Consider the following 17666-nt stretch of genomic DNA (forward strand, 5'->3'; position numbering starts at 1 on the left):
TGTTTGAGTATTTTAGAAACAGTTTTTTTTTTTTGAATCTATTTAAAACTTCTCAAAGGGCAAGAAAGTTTTTCTACTTAAAATCATTTTGGCCACAAAAACTCAAATTTTGTTTTCAACAAAGAATGCACAAAGGTCATAAAAATAATTCTCATAGGAACTCAGTCCACTTAAATATGAAGAATAAAATAAAACTTTCCACAGTTAACTATGGTAAATATTCCTGAGTCCTGCAAAAGCCATAGATTCCACATTACGTGGTCATATTGAGTCCCATACCAGACATGTCAGAGCCCCATCTCCAACAGGTCATTGAGACTGACACGTGTTTGCCCTTCTGTGTTCCCTGGTTCTATGGTCCCATCAGCCACTGGATCCCCAGATTGGAAACGTTCATGTAGCCTTGACTCCTCCCTCTCTCAGCCTGTCATTAAATCTTCTGCCAAACACTAGTGATTCCATCTCCTTAATCTGTTTAGCATTCAGATCCTCTACAGCATCACTAGAAGGCACTGGCCTAGACTCATTAAGACATCCTATGGGTTGCCACATCACCCATTTCTAATTAGGACTGTCTGACATCCTCCCCACAGTGCCCATCCCCAGATCCAATTAGTGGTTTTCAACTATGATCTAAAGCAGGAGTCAGCAAATATTCACTCCATCTCTCACCTTTTACAGAAAATAGTTTAGCTCTGAAGGCCACATGGTCTCCGTCAAACACAGTAACCCTGCCGCTGTGGTGCAAGAGCAGCCACAGACTGTATGTAAATGAACAAGCAGGGCTGGGTTCCCAGAACACTGCTGTACAAAGCAGGCAATGAATTAATATTCAGAATATACCAACAATCCAACAAACTTAACCAACCCCAATAACCCAATCAACAAATGCACAAAAGAACTGAACATAGAACTTCTTAAAAGAATAAATACAAATGGCCAACAAATATATGAAAAAATGTTCAACATCTCTAGCAATCAGGGAAATGCAAAGAAAAACGACACTGAGATTTCATCTCACTCCCATCAGAATGGCAATGATCAAAAATACAAATAACAACAAATGCTGGCAAGGTTGTGGGGGAGAAAGGAACCCTTATATGTTTTGGGGGGGCCTGCACACTAATACACCCACTCTGGAAAGCAGTGTGGAGATTCCTCAAAACACTAGGAATGGAACCACCATATGACCCAGGAATCCCACTCCTGGGTGTTTTCCCAAAAGATCTAAAATTGGCATTCTACAGCAATAGAGCCACATCAATATTTGTAGCAGCACAATTCACAATAGTTAGATTATGAAATGAACCCAGATGCCTGTCATTAGATGAATGGATTAAGAAACTGTGGGGTGTGTGTGTGTGTGTGTGTGTGTGTGTGTGTGTGTGTGTAAATACATATAAACATATGCCTGAGTTCTATTCAACCATAAAAAAGAATGAAATTGTGGCGTTTGCTGGTAAATCAATGAAAATGGAAAGTGAAATTAGCCAAACTCAGAAACTTAAAAGTCAGATGTTTCCTCTCATATGCAGAAGCTAGAATAAAATAAAAGGGAAGATAAGGATAATAAATATCAATTAAAAGACAAGCAAAAGGAAGTCTAGCAGAACAGAGAAAGGAGAATGGGAGAGGGCAAAGAAGCTGCAAAGGAAAGGGGAGGATTATGAACTGAAATCAATTTCCATGCACGTGTGAGTTTGTCAGGATGAAGCCAACTATACAGCTCTAATTAAAAAAAAGAAAAAGGCAATGGGATGAACCACAGTTTATTGACCCGTAGAGTGAAATCTAAGTGAACCATATGAGTCATATGATGTGTCATCTGCACCTTTCCTCATTATGGCACCTCCTCTTAGTACCTATTTTCTCAACTGGGTCCAAAGCAACACATTTCAGGGTCCTTTCCCAGGACACCTCCTCTACAAAGCTCTCCTTGATGATCATACTGGAAAACACCATTTCTTTCCTCTTAACACCCACAGCTCTTCTCCTCTCCGCCTTCACCACAGGTATTGTTTTCTGTTCTTCATGCTAAGAATGCTTACCTCAGATCAGACTACTTGTTTCTCCTTCAAATGCTAGATCCATGTCTTTTTTATTCTCTATATCTCCTTGGCCTTGGATTTTGAAGATAGTCAATAAATATTTGTTGTACAAACGAATGAATTAGTGAATGAATGAATCACTCCAAGTCTCAACAAGAAGCAAAACCTACCATGCAGCCCGGAAAAACAAAGCAACAGAAGTCTCCCCTAATTGTGACTTATTCTTTCCCAATCCAATATTTTCATTATCATCACTAACATAAACTTAAATAAAAGTTATAATCATCCAAACTATTAGCAGTTAGTGTCTGAAAGCCTAAATAAAGTCTCATAAACTGAAGCTTTAGAAGGCGTAACAAAAAAAAAAAAAGGAAAAATTCTGTTGTCACATCTTCACTTCAAATATGTGTCTGTATTTCCAGAGACAAAATTAACACCACAAACCAACACCAAGGTGCCACACTTTAACAGACCCTAGGCACACACACACAATCAACCCATTTAAAATATCCACCCACAGGTACTTGCAGAATAAATTATGATCAAATTACAGTAGAAAATTATCACATAAATTTTAGCCACTTTGGAGAGAGGAAAAGGGACTATTTTAAAAACCAAATATTGTTTGGTAAATTTTCCTCCTAATGACATATAATTCCATTTACATTTCACTTCATGAGGTCGGGCAGAGGCAGGGTCAGTGAAGACTGCCTAATTGGAAGGTCGCTTCCCACAAACCGTGTTTTGGAAAGTTGCAGCCAAGTGCTGGACAAACCTCTGGCAGGGAGAGAAGCCAGGGAGAGAGGAGTGGCAAAGACGTTAGTGGGCTCGCTCCAGCGGCAGCTCTCTGGGGAGGCCACAAGGCTTTACCTGCTTCTGCACCAGTCTCTTTATTTGGGAAATGATGAGATTAATTAAAAGAAAACTCCCCTCCAGTTCTAAAATAATAACGAAGCTTATCTCTGAAACATTAACACTTTGAATGCTGATATACATTTAGTGCATAAGTGTTCAATGAATCAATAAAGAAATAAATCTTTTTTTTTTAATTCCTTACACTTAGTGTGACCCAGCTGGGACAAAACTGTTGAGCAAAGCATGTACCCAGAGGGTTGGATTCCATCTCAGTCGGTGCCCCCAGCCACAGCAGCTAGTACCATATTTTGCACATATAGGTGCTTAATGAATACATGTTTACTAAGAAGAGCAAAAATTGAAGGGTAGACCCACTCACTATTAGATAGAGGTGAGTGAAGGCAGGGGAGAGGATATAGGAGTAGGAAAGATAGCAGAATGAATGACATTATTGCCTTATGTACATATATAACTATATAACCAGTGGAATTCTACATCCTGTATAACCAGAAGAATGAGAAGTTATACTTCAAAATGCATGATGTATCAAAGTGCATTCTACTGTTTTGTATAACTAATTAAAACAAATTTTTAAAAATTTAAAAATGTGAAGAGTAGACAGTCTGCTTTGGGAATACATACAGAGCAATCACACGTGAGACGAGCTAGGACAATCAACCAAGACTGATATGATCACCAAAACCTCTTTGGGTTTTTAAGTGCTTCTTCCTCATTCCTACCTATGTGGCACTAATGCGCCCACTCAAACCTCAGCAGATATCAACAATAAAAACCCAGAATCACTCCTTTCCCACTTCATTCCTAAGCACATTGTACTCTCTCCCCAATGACCAAGAAGACGGTGTAATATATTTGAGTGACAGCTGACGATTTAAATCTTTCTGTCAAAAAAGAAAGAATGAAACAGTATAGAAACAGGAACCTCGACGTGTTTTGGCTTTCTTTCATGCTAACATAATGAAACGTTGTCCCTCATTAATGACTGGTTTCTCAGTGCCTGCACACTCCACCTGCCTCACAGCCCAGGAGGAAGAGTCTGTTAAATAAATCTACCATTAAAATTATAGACATCATATTGGAAGGTTTTGCTTCTATATAAATTGTGTAAGACAAAACAAAGGTGGACACAGTAGGTACACATTAACTTGAATTATGAGAAGTATAAAATGTTACTAGAAAACAAATACAATAGATCTTGTTACTTTGGGAATAATGTGCATAAATTACACTTCTATAACAATAACAACAGCTGGTTGCAGTGGCACACACCAGTATCCCCCAGCAACTCTGGAGGCTGAGGCAGGAGGATCTCAAGGCCATCCTCAGTAACTTAGTGAAGCTGTAAGCAACTTACTGAGTGTCTTCCTCAAAATAAAAATCAAAAGGGCTCGTAATGTAGTTCAGAGGTAAAGGACACCCCTAGGTTCATTTCCCAGTACCAAATAATAATAACAAGAAAATCAGAAAAATAATCTTCTAACAAACAATTCACCAAGTGATCCATTAAAACCTGATCTTGGCATAATTTACTAAAGTAAATGATGCTAAAGTTAAGATGATGCCAACATTCAGGTTGTTTTTTAAAAACACACATCCTGAGGTTTGTTCGGTCTTGGTGGCTGAGGAGGTGTGACACAAGTGAGAACTCCCTGGGAATTTGCACATGGCTCTTTCTCTACAGTGGTCAATGCCCAGATCACATTTTGTGCTCAATATGTGCACACTGAGTGCCAAGAGAAAAAGTGGCTCCGTGAACTCACTTTTTCTATAAATAATGCTCAGTGAGAAGCCAAAAGAAACAAACACTGGTTGACATAAAAAGGACCAGAAGAGGCAACAGCATCCTTTTCACAGTTTCTGTTTAGAAGTCAATTTTTTATCATTTTAATCCTTACAAAGATCCAAATGTCTTTCTGACTTTAGAATTCACTTTATTTTTTCCAATAAATAAAAGAAAAAAAAGTTGAAAAAAAAAGTTTGGAAATACTCATCATATTTCTCCGCTTCAAAAGGTCTGTTTCTCCTTGTGAAGCAACTCACTGTTACCCAGTATTTATGGATCCCTTGCTATGGTGCCCAGAAAATACATAAATAAACCAGCTTCACAGTGTGGAGCAAACAACTAAATGCAGCCTAGAGGATCAGTGATAGGGCACAAGGTAGCACAGCAAGGACTAGTGTGATTAGATTGCTCCTCCATTTTTTAGCCACAGTTTATTTATCTTGGACCAACTTCCCATACCACAGCCACCTAGGAAACTACTGAAATAATGACTTCGCTTTAGATCATTTTAATCATATATATCAGCATTCATGGTGTAGCACTGACTACCATTCTACTTTTTTTTTTTTTTTTTTGGTGGTGGTACCAGGGATTGAACCCAAAGGTCCTTAACTCCTGAGCCACGCCCTCAGCTAAGTTGCTTAGGGTCTTGCTTAATTGTTGAGGCTGATTTTGAACTTTCCATCCTCCTGCCTCAGCCTCCAGAGCCAATGAGATTACAAGTGTGCGCCACTGTGCCCCACCCATTCAATTTTTTTTAAGTTTAATTTTCCTTACGTTCTCTTTAATTGGCAATAGCCAATCCCTTTATCTTATGTCAAAGGCTTAATCTTGTTTAAACAAATACATGGATGAACTGGAAGGTTTCTACATACCAAAATATTTTAAGCAGATGCTTTCACAAAAGGAAATACTCCTTTTTCATAAGGCCAATAACTACCACCAAATATATCTTGTGAATAATACATATACTGAGGGTCTTTAAAACCAAGCACAGTGCTGATTAATTGAGATATACACATTACTGCCAATGAAATTCTGCGCTGTCCCTAATTCAAACTCAAGTAACTGCACGGACATTATTTCTAACTAGTTTTCTTCAACATAATTTTCTTAGTTTAAAAGAAATTTTCTCAAGTCTATAAGAATAAAAGTGTCAACATTTTTACTAAATGACCTTATCTGACACTCAAAAATCTGGAAGAATGGTTCATCATGTGCTTAAGTTAGGGCGTGGGATGCTGCTGGCTTCTAGTTCAGCACAGCAAGCATTATGTGAGGATAGTGAGTAACAAATTTACTCCCAAGAACACCACTTTTTGTTACAGTTTAGTTTATGCACTGTCTCTACAAAAGAAAGAAACAACATGTGGTCCCCATAGAAAAATTAAAGCTGCTCACCCGTCTTCATTGTGAACACAGTAAAAGAAATACATGCTTTATAAGGTAATTATAAAAGTAACACAAAGTACCTTATCATAAATGCTCTTCCAGAGAGATAAAGGTATTATAAAACCATCTAAGATAATTTCGCTTCCTTAGGGAATCTGCAGCTATCAAATAACAATATTTATCCTCCAAATTTTCATTAGTTTGCTTCAAAAGAACATTTTTTGTCCTTTAAAAGCCACTAAATGCATTGCACATGTCCACAGTTGCTCTAACCAAGAGATCATCAAGCCACATAAATTGCAAATAAACACATGTACTCACATACACACAGACACATACACACACACACACAAAAAAAAAACCTTTAAATAACTTTTTAAAAAATATTGGAGGCAATTTCATATGTAGAGATCCTCAGGTTTAGTTTTCTTTTGAAAAGAATCCAAAACCTTGACAAATATTAATTTTTATCTAAATTAAATATGATAAATCTTATTCTATAGAGTGAGTTTTTTAAAAGATCCAGCCTCTTATTTTAGATGTTCCAAAATTTAATTCAGAATATACATTCTCGTGACACAACTTCATAAAACTGTTTCTAATTTAATGCACAAATGCTATCTAAATGGGGACAAAGGACCCTGATCATATATTAGAAATGTTCTAAAATTGAATAGTAATGATGATTATACAACTTTGTTAAGTATATCAAAATCACTAAATTTTACCTTTAAAATACACAAGTCATGATATAAAAATTATTTTAAAGGCCTATATAAACAAATAATTGCATAAATCTGTGCATTTTTATATAGTAGTGCCTTATGCTTTTACAAAACTATTGTAATTGAATCATCCTTTTAAAAAATCACATGAAAAATAGGTGTTTGTTTGCTTATGATGAATGTACCTTGAATTCTGACCCTTCATCAAAAGATGAGCAATTTTTTAAAAATAGAAAAGGCAATGGATTTAAAATAATTTATAAAGAGCTGAATTCAATTCTCCTGGGCCCAGTACACAATACCGACATAATGTTCAATTATACTCAACACACTGTATATAATGCTTTTTAAAAAGTGTTGTTTTAAAAAATAAGAGGAAAATATACCCTAAAATGACAGCAGCTGTTCCGCCCCTCTGTGCCCTCTTGGCTACTTTCCCCTGTACCCTTGGCTGAGCCACAAGATGGGGACACTGGGTGATGGTGGAGAAAACCTTAATGACTCCTTCTGGACAAGGACTTAGCTGAGTTGGGCCTGGGTCTTTCCATCTGGCGGGCTGTTCTCAGAGGTGTGAGACATGGCTTCCATCTGACTCACTGATCAATCTCAAACACTAAGAGTACCTGGAAGACACTGGCCTTCTATTAAAATACAACCATTCTTTCTGTCCAGCTGGGTTTAAATATCATCTAAATACACAAACCCAACATCCAGCTGGCTCTAGATCATAGGAGACCCAAGTCTCCTTAGAAACAAACTGGCCTCACTTCACCAGTTCCCCAAGGCAAAAGCTTGGATTGGCAGGAGAAGGAGGGGATGATAGGGGAAGGGAAGAGGATAGGATTCTTCTGAAAACCCGTGAAGAGGTTGAGGATCTGAAATCATTATTGGCTCCTATGTGGAAGCTTTCACAAGGAGAATCTGCTTCACAGTCAAAACCCAAATGTTCATTTGGCACCTTCAAGCTAACTGATCTAGTTATGGAAAATCTATGGTAATTTTAAACCAGAATATACCCAATATTTAATCTAAACAGTTTTTATGATGAATTATTTTATTTTATTTTTATTAGGGAAAAATACATAACAACAGACACTGTAGAAAAATTCCCAGTACACAAACTCAGCCCACAGGGTTTCCAAGGTATGCCATGCCAAAGCACATCTTGCCCAAAAAGGTAAACACGAGCAGAATCTAATTTCTTGCCTGGGAGATATCAGGAAAATTCCAAAGATACAAGTATTATGGATTCTTTCAAAGTTTTCAGGTGCTGATGGTTTGGAAACTTCATTATTTCTACTTTCATGTTCACATTTATGTCTCTTATTTACATCCTTGTATTTTAAAAAGCTCTCTTATTTTCATCAGCAAATACGAGTTCTTTTAACTTTTTTCAAAATAAAAGATAAAAAAAGTCCTTTCTAAGTTAAAGAGGAAAATACAAGGGGATTTAAAATGAGTAATCAGTAACCAAAAACATAAAAAAAATAAATAAATAAACAACAAAGAATGTGAGAAAGAAAAGTGACAACTTGAAAGAGTCATGACAAGTTGATCTATTTTTTTTTTAAATATAAGAAGAAGCTAAGAGAAGATTGCAGATACTCCAAATTATTCAAGACAGTGGAGTATTCAAAAAGCAGTACTTATGGGCTAGGGGGATACAGTATTTATGGGGATAGCTGGGTGTTAAAGCATCCTTTGAATACAAACCGAGGGCTGATTCCCAGCACCAAAACAAAAAGATATTTATACATTGAGAAGGTTATTCTCTCACAACAACAATGGCTTTCTTGCATTTCGCTTGTGTTTATAACTTTACATGATCTTTTTTCCACCCCAGGGTAATCAGAATTGGTTGAGCCACCCTTCTTAACAGAAAAGTTCAACATGACCTTTACTTCTTCACTAAAACATGAATTTCACAAAAACATTAGCCTATACCATGTTTTCTCATTAGTGTCCATAGCAACTTTTTTTTTTTTAATGCTAGGGATTAAATCCTAAGCCTGTGCATGCTAGGAAAGCATTCTATCATTGAGCTGCATCCCCAGTCCTCTGTATTTTTCATTTTGAGATAGAATTTCACTAAGTCTCCCAAGATGGCCAAATTTATGCTCCTCCTGCTTCAGCCTCCCACAGTGCTGGGATTATAGGCGTGCACCATTTCACCTGGTGTAAATTCTCACTTTAAACATATTACACGATTATGTCAGACCATGGTTTTATAACTATGAGAAAAATCTACTTTTAATTTAAAACAATGATTCCTCATCAATAAGATAATTTAATGCATAATAATACATAGATATAAATCTCAACCTTTTAAAAAAATAAGTTAATATAGACTGAAAAATCCACAGGGTGTGTCTCTTACCATTCAGTGAACAGGATGACCAGATCATCTTGACTGGCATATTGTTCCATGACTTCTTTCATTAATCTCACTTTTTGGCCCCCTCCAATACTATTAATGCCATCTCCCCCTCTCCACTCTTCTCCTTGACCAAGGACCTATCAAAGAAATCAACATTTCAACCCTAAGCAAAACTCAGATTAAATTATGACAACACCATAAAAAACTTAAACTCATTGTCAACTTTACAACACTATACCATAACCATTCTCCACATGTCACATTAAATCATGATGCCAGAAAAAAAGAAATTAATGACTAGATCAGTCATACTTCTTTAATATTATCCATCCCAAAAATGCCATTCCCAATTTTATCATTTCAAAAGTTGAGTCTAACTGCATGCAGCTGGACTGAAGAAATATTTCTTGTATCTTATTATTCTTTGTTCAGCATAAAATTAAAAAGAAAATGAAGAGACCTTCCATATCAGTTTTTTTTTTTAATCTGGTAGGAAATGTGTAAGATCAAGATTGAAATCCCCTGAAGCCCAAGGTTCTCCTGGACTGGCCCTGAAGGAATTTCCTACCAAACCAAAATGAATTGTTCAGGGAAATGCAGAGGCCATCAAATAATGGGGCACTTTCTTTACCTTTTAAATCTTCAAATGTCTTCGTTCTTGTTAAGAATTTATCATTGCAAGAAACTGCCTGCACACAATTAACTGGAGCTACACCTGTACTCTTGATCTTCACTATGTACCTGTGCCCTTGATCTTCACTGTACACCTGCACCCTTAGTGCTACACCTGTACCTCTGACCTTCACTATACTCTGTACCCTTGAAGCTACACCTATACCCTTGATCTTCACTGTGCACCTGTACCCTTAGAACTACACCTGTACCCTTGACCTTCACTGGCACATGAGTCTCCACAGGGCCTCCTGAGTTGGAAACACACTGTTGACATGCCTGGCCCTGAGGCAACAGGAGCATAAGATGTGTCCCTCCTGTCATACACAGTTTTATCTTTTGTTTCCTCAAAACAGTGTCTTAAGGTGCTAAAATATTGATATATTAGGAGACTAGGGGGAACAAACTGAGGAAAACATAACTAAACATAAATGAAAATGAAAAAGGTAAATTAAAAATAAATAAATACCATGAGTTGCCACTGTCCTTAACACAGAGCCAAACATAAATCTGTTGGCAAAGCAAGCCAGCGGGACTCCCAGCCTCAAATCATTTCATCATTTCATTTCATCTCTACCTATAATCAGGAATGGGAGGAATATTCTACCCATGAAAACTCAAACTCGTGTGGATCTAGATTCAAATGATTTCTCATCTAGCAGAATTATTGGTTTTTACTTGATTGGTTTCACAACCCTTCTGGAAGCTCTGATGCTGCAATAGCAACTGCCCTGGCCACACCTGAGGGTCATACAATGCAGTGTCAGGCCATGCAGCGTGCGCCGGACCTCAGGGTGCGCCAGAATTGCACCAGAATCCGTGGACAGCTGGAGAAAGCACAGAATTTGTTATTCAGCTGTTCTGAGGTGGCCTGAGTGTTTCCTTTCTAACTAGTTCCCAGGTGAGGAGGGTACTGTGGTTTGAAGTCCACACTTTGAAAATCACTGCATTACAAAATGAGAAGCCAGCAGAAAGGGCATGAACTCCAGAGCCAGTCAAATAGGGCTGTGGTCTAAGACCTCAAATGTTGTAGCTGTGGACCCTGGAGCAGGTTCTCTTTGCCCATAAATAAATATGTACCTTACATTGTTCATATAATGACTAAGAAGGTACCATATGGAAAGTTCCTAGCCAGGTGCCTTGCACATAACAGTCTATTTTGTCACCCAGTCTGAACCCAAAAGATCCTCCTAAAAGACTTCAGAAACGTTTTTATCTTAATTCTTCTTTGACTTCAGTGAATGTTACTATATTTCTTGTCTCTCTTAACATACTTTGAACATATTTTCATTGATCCTTTATTAAGCACCTGTACCTCTGACCTTCACTGTACTCTGTACTCTTGTTACCACCCTGTCTCTTTCCCTGCAAATTCCACCTCTTGACTAGCTGCTGTGCATCACCATCAGTACCTTCTACTCCAGAGGCTGCCTAAGGAATACGACCTTTTATTGAATTACATGTAAGTATAGCTCAGTTTCTCCCCAGGCCAAAGCAATCTTTCCCCTCTTTTTATTTTTTTTTTAATTTCCTGCCTAGATACTTGCTCATTCTCCTTTTATTTGGAGAAAATATCTGGCTAGCAGATCCTTCTATCAAATGAATATATCAATAAAAATACTAAGACCCTCCCTCCTCGGTTTAATAGTTCTATCAACCTCCTCAAGTCTCCTCTGATCACATATGAGTAAAATGTCCCCTAGAGATGTCTTCTAAACGTGTTTAGTGTTCCCAAATTCCTCTAAAACAGATACAGAAACAAAACAAGAAAGGAAAAGTAACTCTTAGTGATGGACAAGACAGGTCTCCCCTCCCACAGCCATGCTTCCAATTCCCTGTAAAGAAACCACCTCTGTGGACAACCCATAACAGAAAAATTATTCAGTCACCAAAGAACACTACTGTCTAATCTTTGTACAGCCCCACAAAATAAATTATTTATATATGTATATACAGATACACCTTTACATATTCTTTGTGTTTTATAGAACATGCTTACATCAAATATTGGCAAATATTAACAAATTTATTGTCTGCATGGCAAATATTAGTAAGGCCAAAATATATCTTTCAATGTGCATAGAAATAGCAATGATGCAAACAAATTCCATCTTCCTTGAAGGGATTACAGATTTTGTTGTTGACATGAAAAATGTACTTTGGACACATATTCCACCACCTCTATAAAGTAAAAATATACTATACCTTCACGGTATAATTGAAAAATTTGGCTGAGTGCATAAATCGGTGAAATCCATCACTTTCTTTTGTTGCTACAGTTATGACTAATAATTTATCTGCAAAGACAGAAGGAAATAATGTAAGTAGGTTTACCAAGAGTTTAAATGCTAACACTTTCTTTACAACTCAATATAGTGATTAGAAACCTCATTAACCCATGGGAATGTTCTGATGTGTTATTCTACGTAAGATGAAACACAGGGCTATTGAAAACCAGGCAATTCAAATTCAATTCAAATGACTAGCCCCTCAATGACAAATTATATTAATGGTAAAGAAAAAGTTCATCAGTGTTGGAGGAAAAGCATGTCCTCAATGGAGTATTTCAACATTAAGAAGGAAAAAAAAAAGTCCATTATATGCACATTTTAAAAATCTGTTAACAGTAAGACCCTTAGATACTATCTAATCCCCCAGTTTCACTGTCACCTGTAAATCTTCCCAGATTTATGACACACATCACTGAGGTGCACCAGACATTACAGTTTGCTACAGACATGTGGCAAACAAAGAAAAGATCTAATCATAAGACTGATCCAAGTCCACAACAAATCTGAAGTAACTATTTAAAAACAGTCTTAATTTTTCCTTCTTAACCATGAATTCTTTACAAGTCTCAAATGCCACAAAATTTGCATCTTTTATTTATTGTATTTTTTTTCCTTTAAAGAATTAGTAGATATGCAGTTTTGAGTTACTATGTTATAAAAGATTATTAGTTTCAATCTAATATCTCTCCTTAGCAGAAGCAGGTAGATTTAAGGAGCTAGTTCTTAATATCTACAGAAGCCACTAAGAATAAGACCTATCAGGAAAGGCATGTTGGGAATGCATAAAAGAAACAAAAACAACAGCAAATGCCAAATGGGCTGTGATGTCATTTTTTTTTCCCCCTCAGTCTGAAGATTTAGGAGGATCCCTGGACTAATAAAGGCAAAGTTGCTGCATGCAATGGCATATGCCTGTAATCCCAGTTGCTCTGGAGGCTGAGGCAGGAGGAGCACAAGTTCGAGGTCAGCCTCAGCAACTTAGTGAGATCCTGTCTCAAAATTTCAAAAAGTAAAAAGGGCTAAGGATTGAAGATGTAGCTCAGTGGTAGAGCATCCCTGGGATCAAGCCCAGCCCTACAAAGATTTTTTAAAAAACAAAACAAAACTAATATCTTCAATATCCTAAGCAGTGAATTATACCCTTTGATATTCCCTGTCCATTAGGGAATATTCAGAAACTCTTACATAACCCCTAAGCAATAGAAAGTCACTGGTCAATATTAATTGCATCATATAATCAGTTAAAATAATTATATAGGAACCAAGGTAATTCCTCATCAAGTTTTGAAAATAACTAAAACAATACAATATAAATAATTATAATATACATAAAGAAATAATAAATTCAGCTGGGCACAGTGGCACATGCCTATAATCCCAGTGACTCTGGAGGCTGAAGCAGAAGGACCTCCAGTTCAAAGCCAGCAAAAACAACTTAATGAGGCCCTAAGCAACTCAGTAAGACCCTGTCTCTAAATATAATACAAAAAAGGGCTAGGGATGTGGCTCAGTGGTTAGGCACCCAGGGTTCAATCCCTGGTAGCCAAAAAAAAAAAAAAAAAAAAAAAAAAAACAAAGGAAAAGAAAAGAAATAGTAAATTCAAACATACATTTGTCAAACAAATAAGAAAAGCATTTCAATGAAAATAAATATCCACATTCTTAGTTTTCTTTCAAAAAAGAGGTGATCACTTAAATAATTTTCAACATAGGAAATAAATATCCCAAGAAAAATAAAGTCATTTTCATTGTCAAGTACATATTTTAAATATTTTTAAATTATTCATTGTTTTTACAAAAAATCAAATTATCCTTTATAGAGTTCCCAACAAGCCTTAATAGATTAAAAGAATTTGACATGGTACCAGTCATAATAATTTTAAATTAAGAAATACCATATTTTATGAGAGGAAGGAGCATATTTTAAAGGTCTCTTTTCTCTGTAATAAAAAGACTATTTAAAGATAACATTTATTTATTTTTTTCTACATAAATCATAAGAATTAACTACATGCTTAGATTTTTTTTTTACTGGACAGAGTTTTACATTAATCATTTCCAGTATAAAATTAACAGCAAGAATTTCATCATCCTTAATAGGAAAGTAATGTTGGCCAGACCGTGATATGACAAAAATACCACCAAATTCAATGACTCAGAAGGCAAAGCTTAAACTTAAAGAGCCTGACAGTGTCTAGCAATCCTATGCCAAATAAGGGCTCTGTCACTTGAGAACTGTTGCTAATTACACACGAAGAACAAAACAAAAAGACTAGGCAATTGTGTCAAAGAAAGGAACATTTAATGACACCGTATATGAGCTGACCCCTCACCTGCATCTCTGTACATCATCTTTCTCATCTTCTCATGAGAAATAATCTTACTCAGCTGAAGAAGGTGCTGAGATGCTCCACTCTCAACTTCTTATCAGTCAATTCAGAGCCCACGTCTTTTAAAAACAAAATTAACCTAAACTTGAAACTTGCTTAGGTTCCAAAATAACTTGAATCCCTGGCTACTCTTCTTGAGGAAGGGTAAATTCAAATTTACTAGAAATAAAGGGACAGACCATGATAAGTGACAGAAAAGAGATGCCACCAATAAAATCCAGATGAGAATTTCTACAGGATAAATGACATATAGAATCAATAGCCAAAGGGAAAAAGGGAAGGAAAACCTGTATTCACTTACAACTAAGAGACATTTCAGCTCTTTAAAAATCATGAACTGTAACTGAACCCTGACTTGGGAAAACTTAAATATTTCCTGATAACCTGAAATAATTTATTTTTAGTAGGCTGAAGGCATTTACATTTTTTAAAGTCATATTCAGACATGCATACTCAAGTATTTACCCAATGAAAAGGTATAGTAGCCACGATCTGTTTTACAACTTCATGGCAAATAAGCAACAACGAAGGAAGAAAACAAAGATTAAACAAGATTGGCTGCACGGGATGACTGCTGGAACTGAATTAGTTTCGTGCATGTCTGCAAGTTCCTATAATTAAAAAGCAAAGAGTTCAACTTCTATGTGAAATTTCTCATCTTCCAAACATAAAATTGGAAGAAAAATATGTACTACAATTTTGTTAATAGTCTGAATCACCTAAGTAAAAGGAAAGATGAAATGCACAAAGAAATTGTTAGAACCAAACAAGATTATAATTTAAACAACTATAATTAATACCTTACTGGATCCATCCTCTACAAAAGAAGATAAAGCAATGTGACCAAAGAAAGAAAGGGATTTCAGAGTAAGAACCTACCAACCTCTATTACAGTCATCTTAAGAACAATAGCTGTGGAGAATGGTGACTTGAGTCCTGGTCTCTCTTCCTGCCTTGTGGCTGTGTTGTGCTGGGAACTTCCTGGGTGCAAAGGTGCAGGTAAAGCTGGCCCAGTTGCTAGAATGACACCCAGCCCAAGAAGGTTCCATGCAAAGGAGCAGAGATGCATCAGTCTGGACCTTGAACTCAGGCACCAACTCGTGAGACGTAGAATTCTGAGCATACCAAGAAAACCCCAATGTCTCACCAGTTCTGCATCCTTCAGATGGACTGCTTTGATGAAACCTTCCCCAAAATAACCTTTTGATGAAATCTTTATACTAAATGTGCTGCACTAGTTCCTAGTCATTATCCTCCATCAGAGGTTAATGACCCACCTAACCCCAGCTTTTTCTATGTGTGTCTGTTTGTCTCTTCTCAAACCTGCTTCACCCCTTGTCTGGTGTTTTCCTTAATTAACAGCTGCAGCTGAGAGATGGGGCCATGGCAACCGGGCTCCTGGCCTCAAAGAACAGGCAAATGAAGCACAACTGTAGTGGTTACCTCTGGCATTGCCTTTTGACTCTATGAGAAATAGATCAATATAGATTGCATGGAAAAGAAATACATGAAAACAGTGGAGTGGATTTGAAGAATTACTTACCAAATGCAAACCACTTCACAATGCACTATATCTTACTAACTCACTACAGGCTTCAGTGGAGATGGGCACATGTTGTTAGAACCATTTCTTTTTCCTCCTCCAAACAGTTGCTGCTATTAGGGGAGAGTTTATCAATACCCAGTGGTGATCTAACTTCCCTTTTTATAAATGAACTATGAGTATAAAACACAAAGTCATTTTGCTGGCACATCCTGTCACCAGATGCTGAAATCCACTGTTTTAATGATGGCATCCCATTAAGTAGCTCAGCACTAGCCCACCTGCCTTTGATACCTATCTTTCTAAGTACCTTTACACACAGACCTTGATTTTTAATTTGCAAAAATCAAGAATAATACTCCTATCACAGAGTTCCGAGAACACTGCTTTCACTTTACAACTAATTTATCTTGTATTAAGACACACCCTTCATCTGTAAAGGTTAATGGTTCTCAATTTTCTACTAAAGGAACATGCTTTCTGAGTAGTGATTACAAAGGGGGGGCAGCAAGATTTTGCTATAAAAGATCAAATAGTAACTAGTTTAGGCCTATGGGCAACATAGAGTTTCCATCACTTTTCTACTTACTTCTTTCTCTTTTTCATTCTTTACGTGAGATAGTGAATGACACCCTCTCCAGAATCTCATTATCTTTTTCTACTCAAAAGATGCACAAGTAAGATACTTTGTAGCTGATCTGAAAACCCCAGTAAGTTATAATTTCATCTCTTTCTTTACCAGAGATCCAACTAAGGTTTATTTTGGTTTGGGGTTTTTAAGCAGACTTAAGAGCTGAGTGGTAGAGCACCCCTTGTTTTTTTTTTTTTTTTTTTTTTTTTTTTTTGCACAAGAAGAAGGAAGAGGAGGAGGAGGAGGAGGAGGAAGAGAAAAAGACCTCAAATTTTTGCATTTCTCAGCAAGCCATAATTCTAAACCCATGACAATTATCACTTGCCTAGGCATCTACCATAGCCTCCCAAGCCCATTTTGTCCCCTCTAATAATATCTCTACAAAATTATCACAGAGGTCTTTTCAGAACACCTAAATACCTAGTCAAGGCACCCTGCTACTAAACACCCTCAAATGGCTTCCCATTGATTGATCTTAGGACAGAAGCCAAAACTCCATTACCACAATGGGGTCCCTGATGACCTCTCTCCTCTCCAATCTCATCCACTTCCTCTTTTCCCTTTGCTCTCTCTGCTCCAACCACACTGAACTTTCTTCCTTTTTTTTCTTTTCCCAACATTGTCTGCTTCTTTCCATCCAAGAGAAGAGTAAGCGCAAGACTATCAACTAATGTCCCTCCCTCATCTCTGGATGGGAGCCACACATACTTGAAATTCTTAACCATAAACCAATTCTTAGACATCTGACCCTCCCCGACTTACAGGAATAGGTCATTACTCATTGCACAGTACTCTCTACCTCTCCTCCAGAGCATTTACCAGAAACTGTAATTACAAAGTAATCTGTACAGTTAATATTTAAGATTAAAATTTCTATTTCCAACTAGATTTCAGAACGGCAGGATGCCTTTTTTTCTCACTATTAGTTTTCCGGAGTA

General features: G+C 36.9%; 1 protein-coding gene across 4 annotated transcripts in view; it reads right to left on the reverse strand.

Annotated features, from left to right (window-relative positions):
- Window positions 1-17666, reverse strand: part of Plod2 (procollagen-lysine,2-oxoglutarate 5-dioxygenase 2) — an 86342-nt gene that overhangs the window by 36606 nt on the left and 32070 nt on the right. For all 4 annotated transcript variants that reach the window (XM_005325726.5, XM_078043472.1, XM_078043473.1 and 1 more), the window contains exons 2-3: window positions 12079-12170; window positions 9202-9338 (exon numbers count right to left, since the gene is read on the reverse strand). In XM_005325726.5, coding sequence (XP_005325783.1) covers window positions 9202-9338; window positions 12079-12170 — 229 coding nt within the window. The remainder of the gene's footprint in view (window positions 1-9201; window positions 9339-12078; window positions 12171-17666) is intronic.

This window comes from Ictidomys tridecemlineatus, chromosome 3 (genome assembly GCF_052094955.1).
Source record: "Ictidomys tridecemlineatus isolate mIctTri1 chromosome 3, mIctTri1.hap1, whole genome shotgun sequence".
Taxonomy (NCBI): domain Eukaryota; kingdom Metazoa; phylum Chordata; class Mammalia; order Rodentia; family Sciuridae; genus Ictidomys; species Ictidomys tridecemlineatus.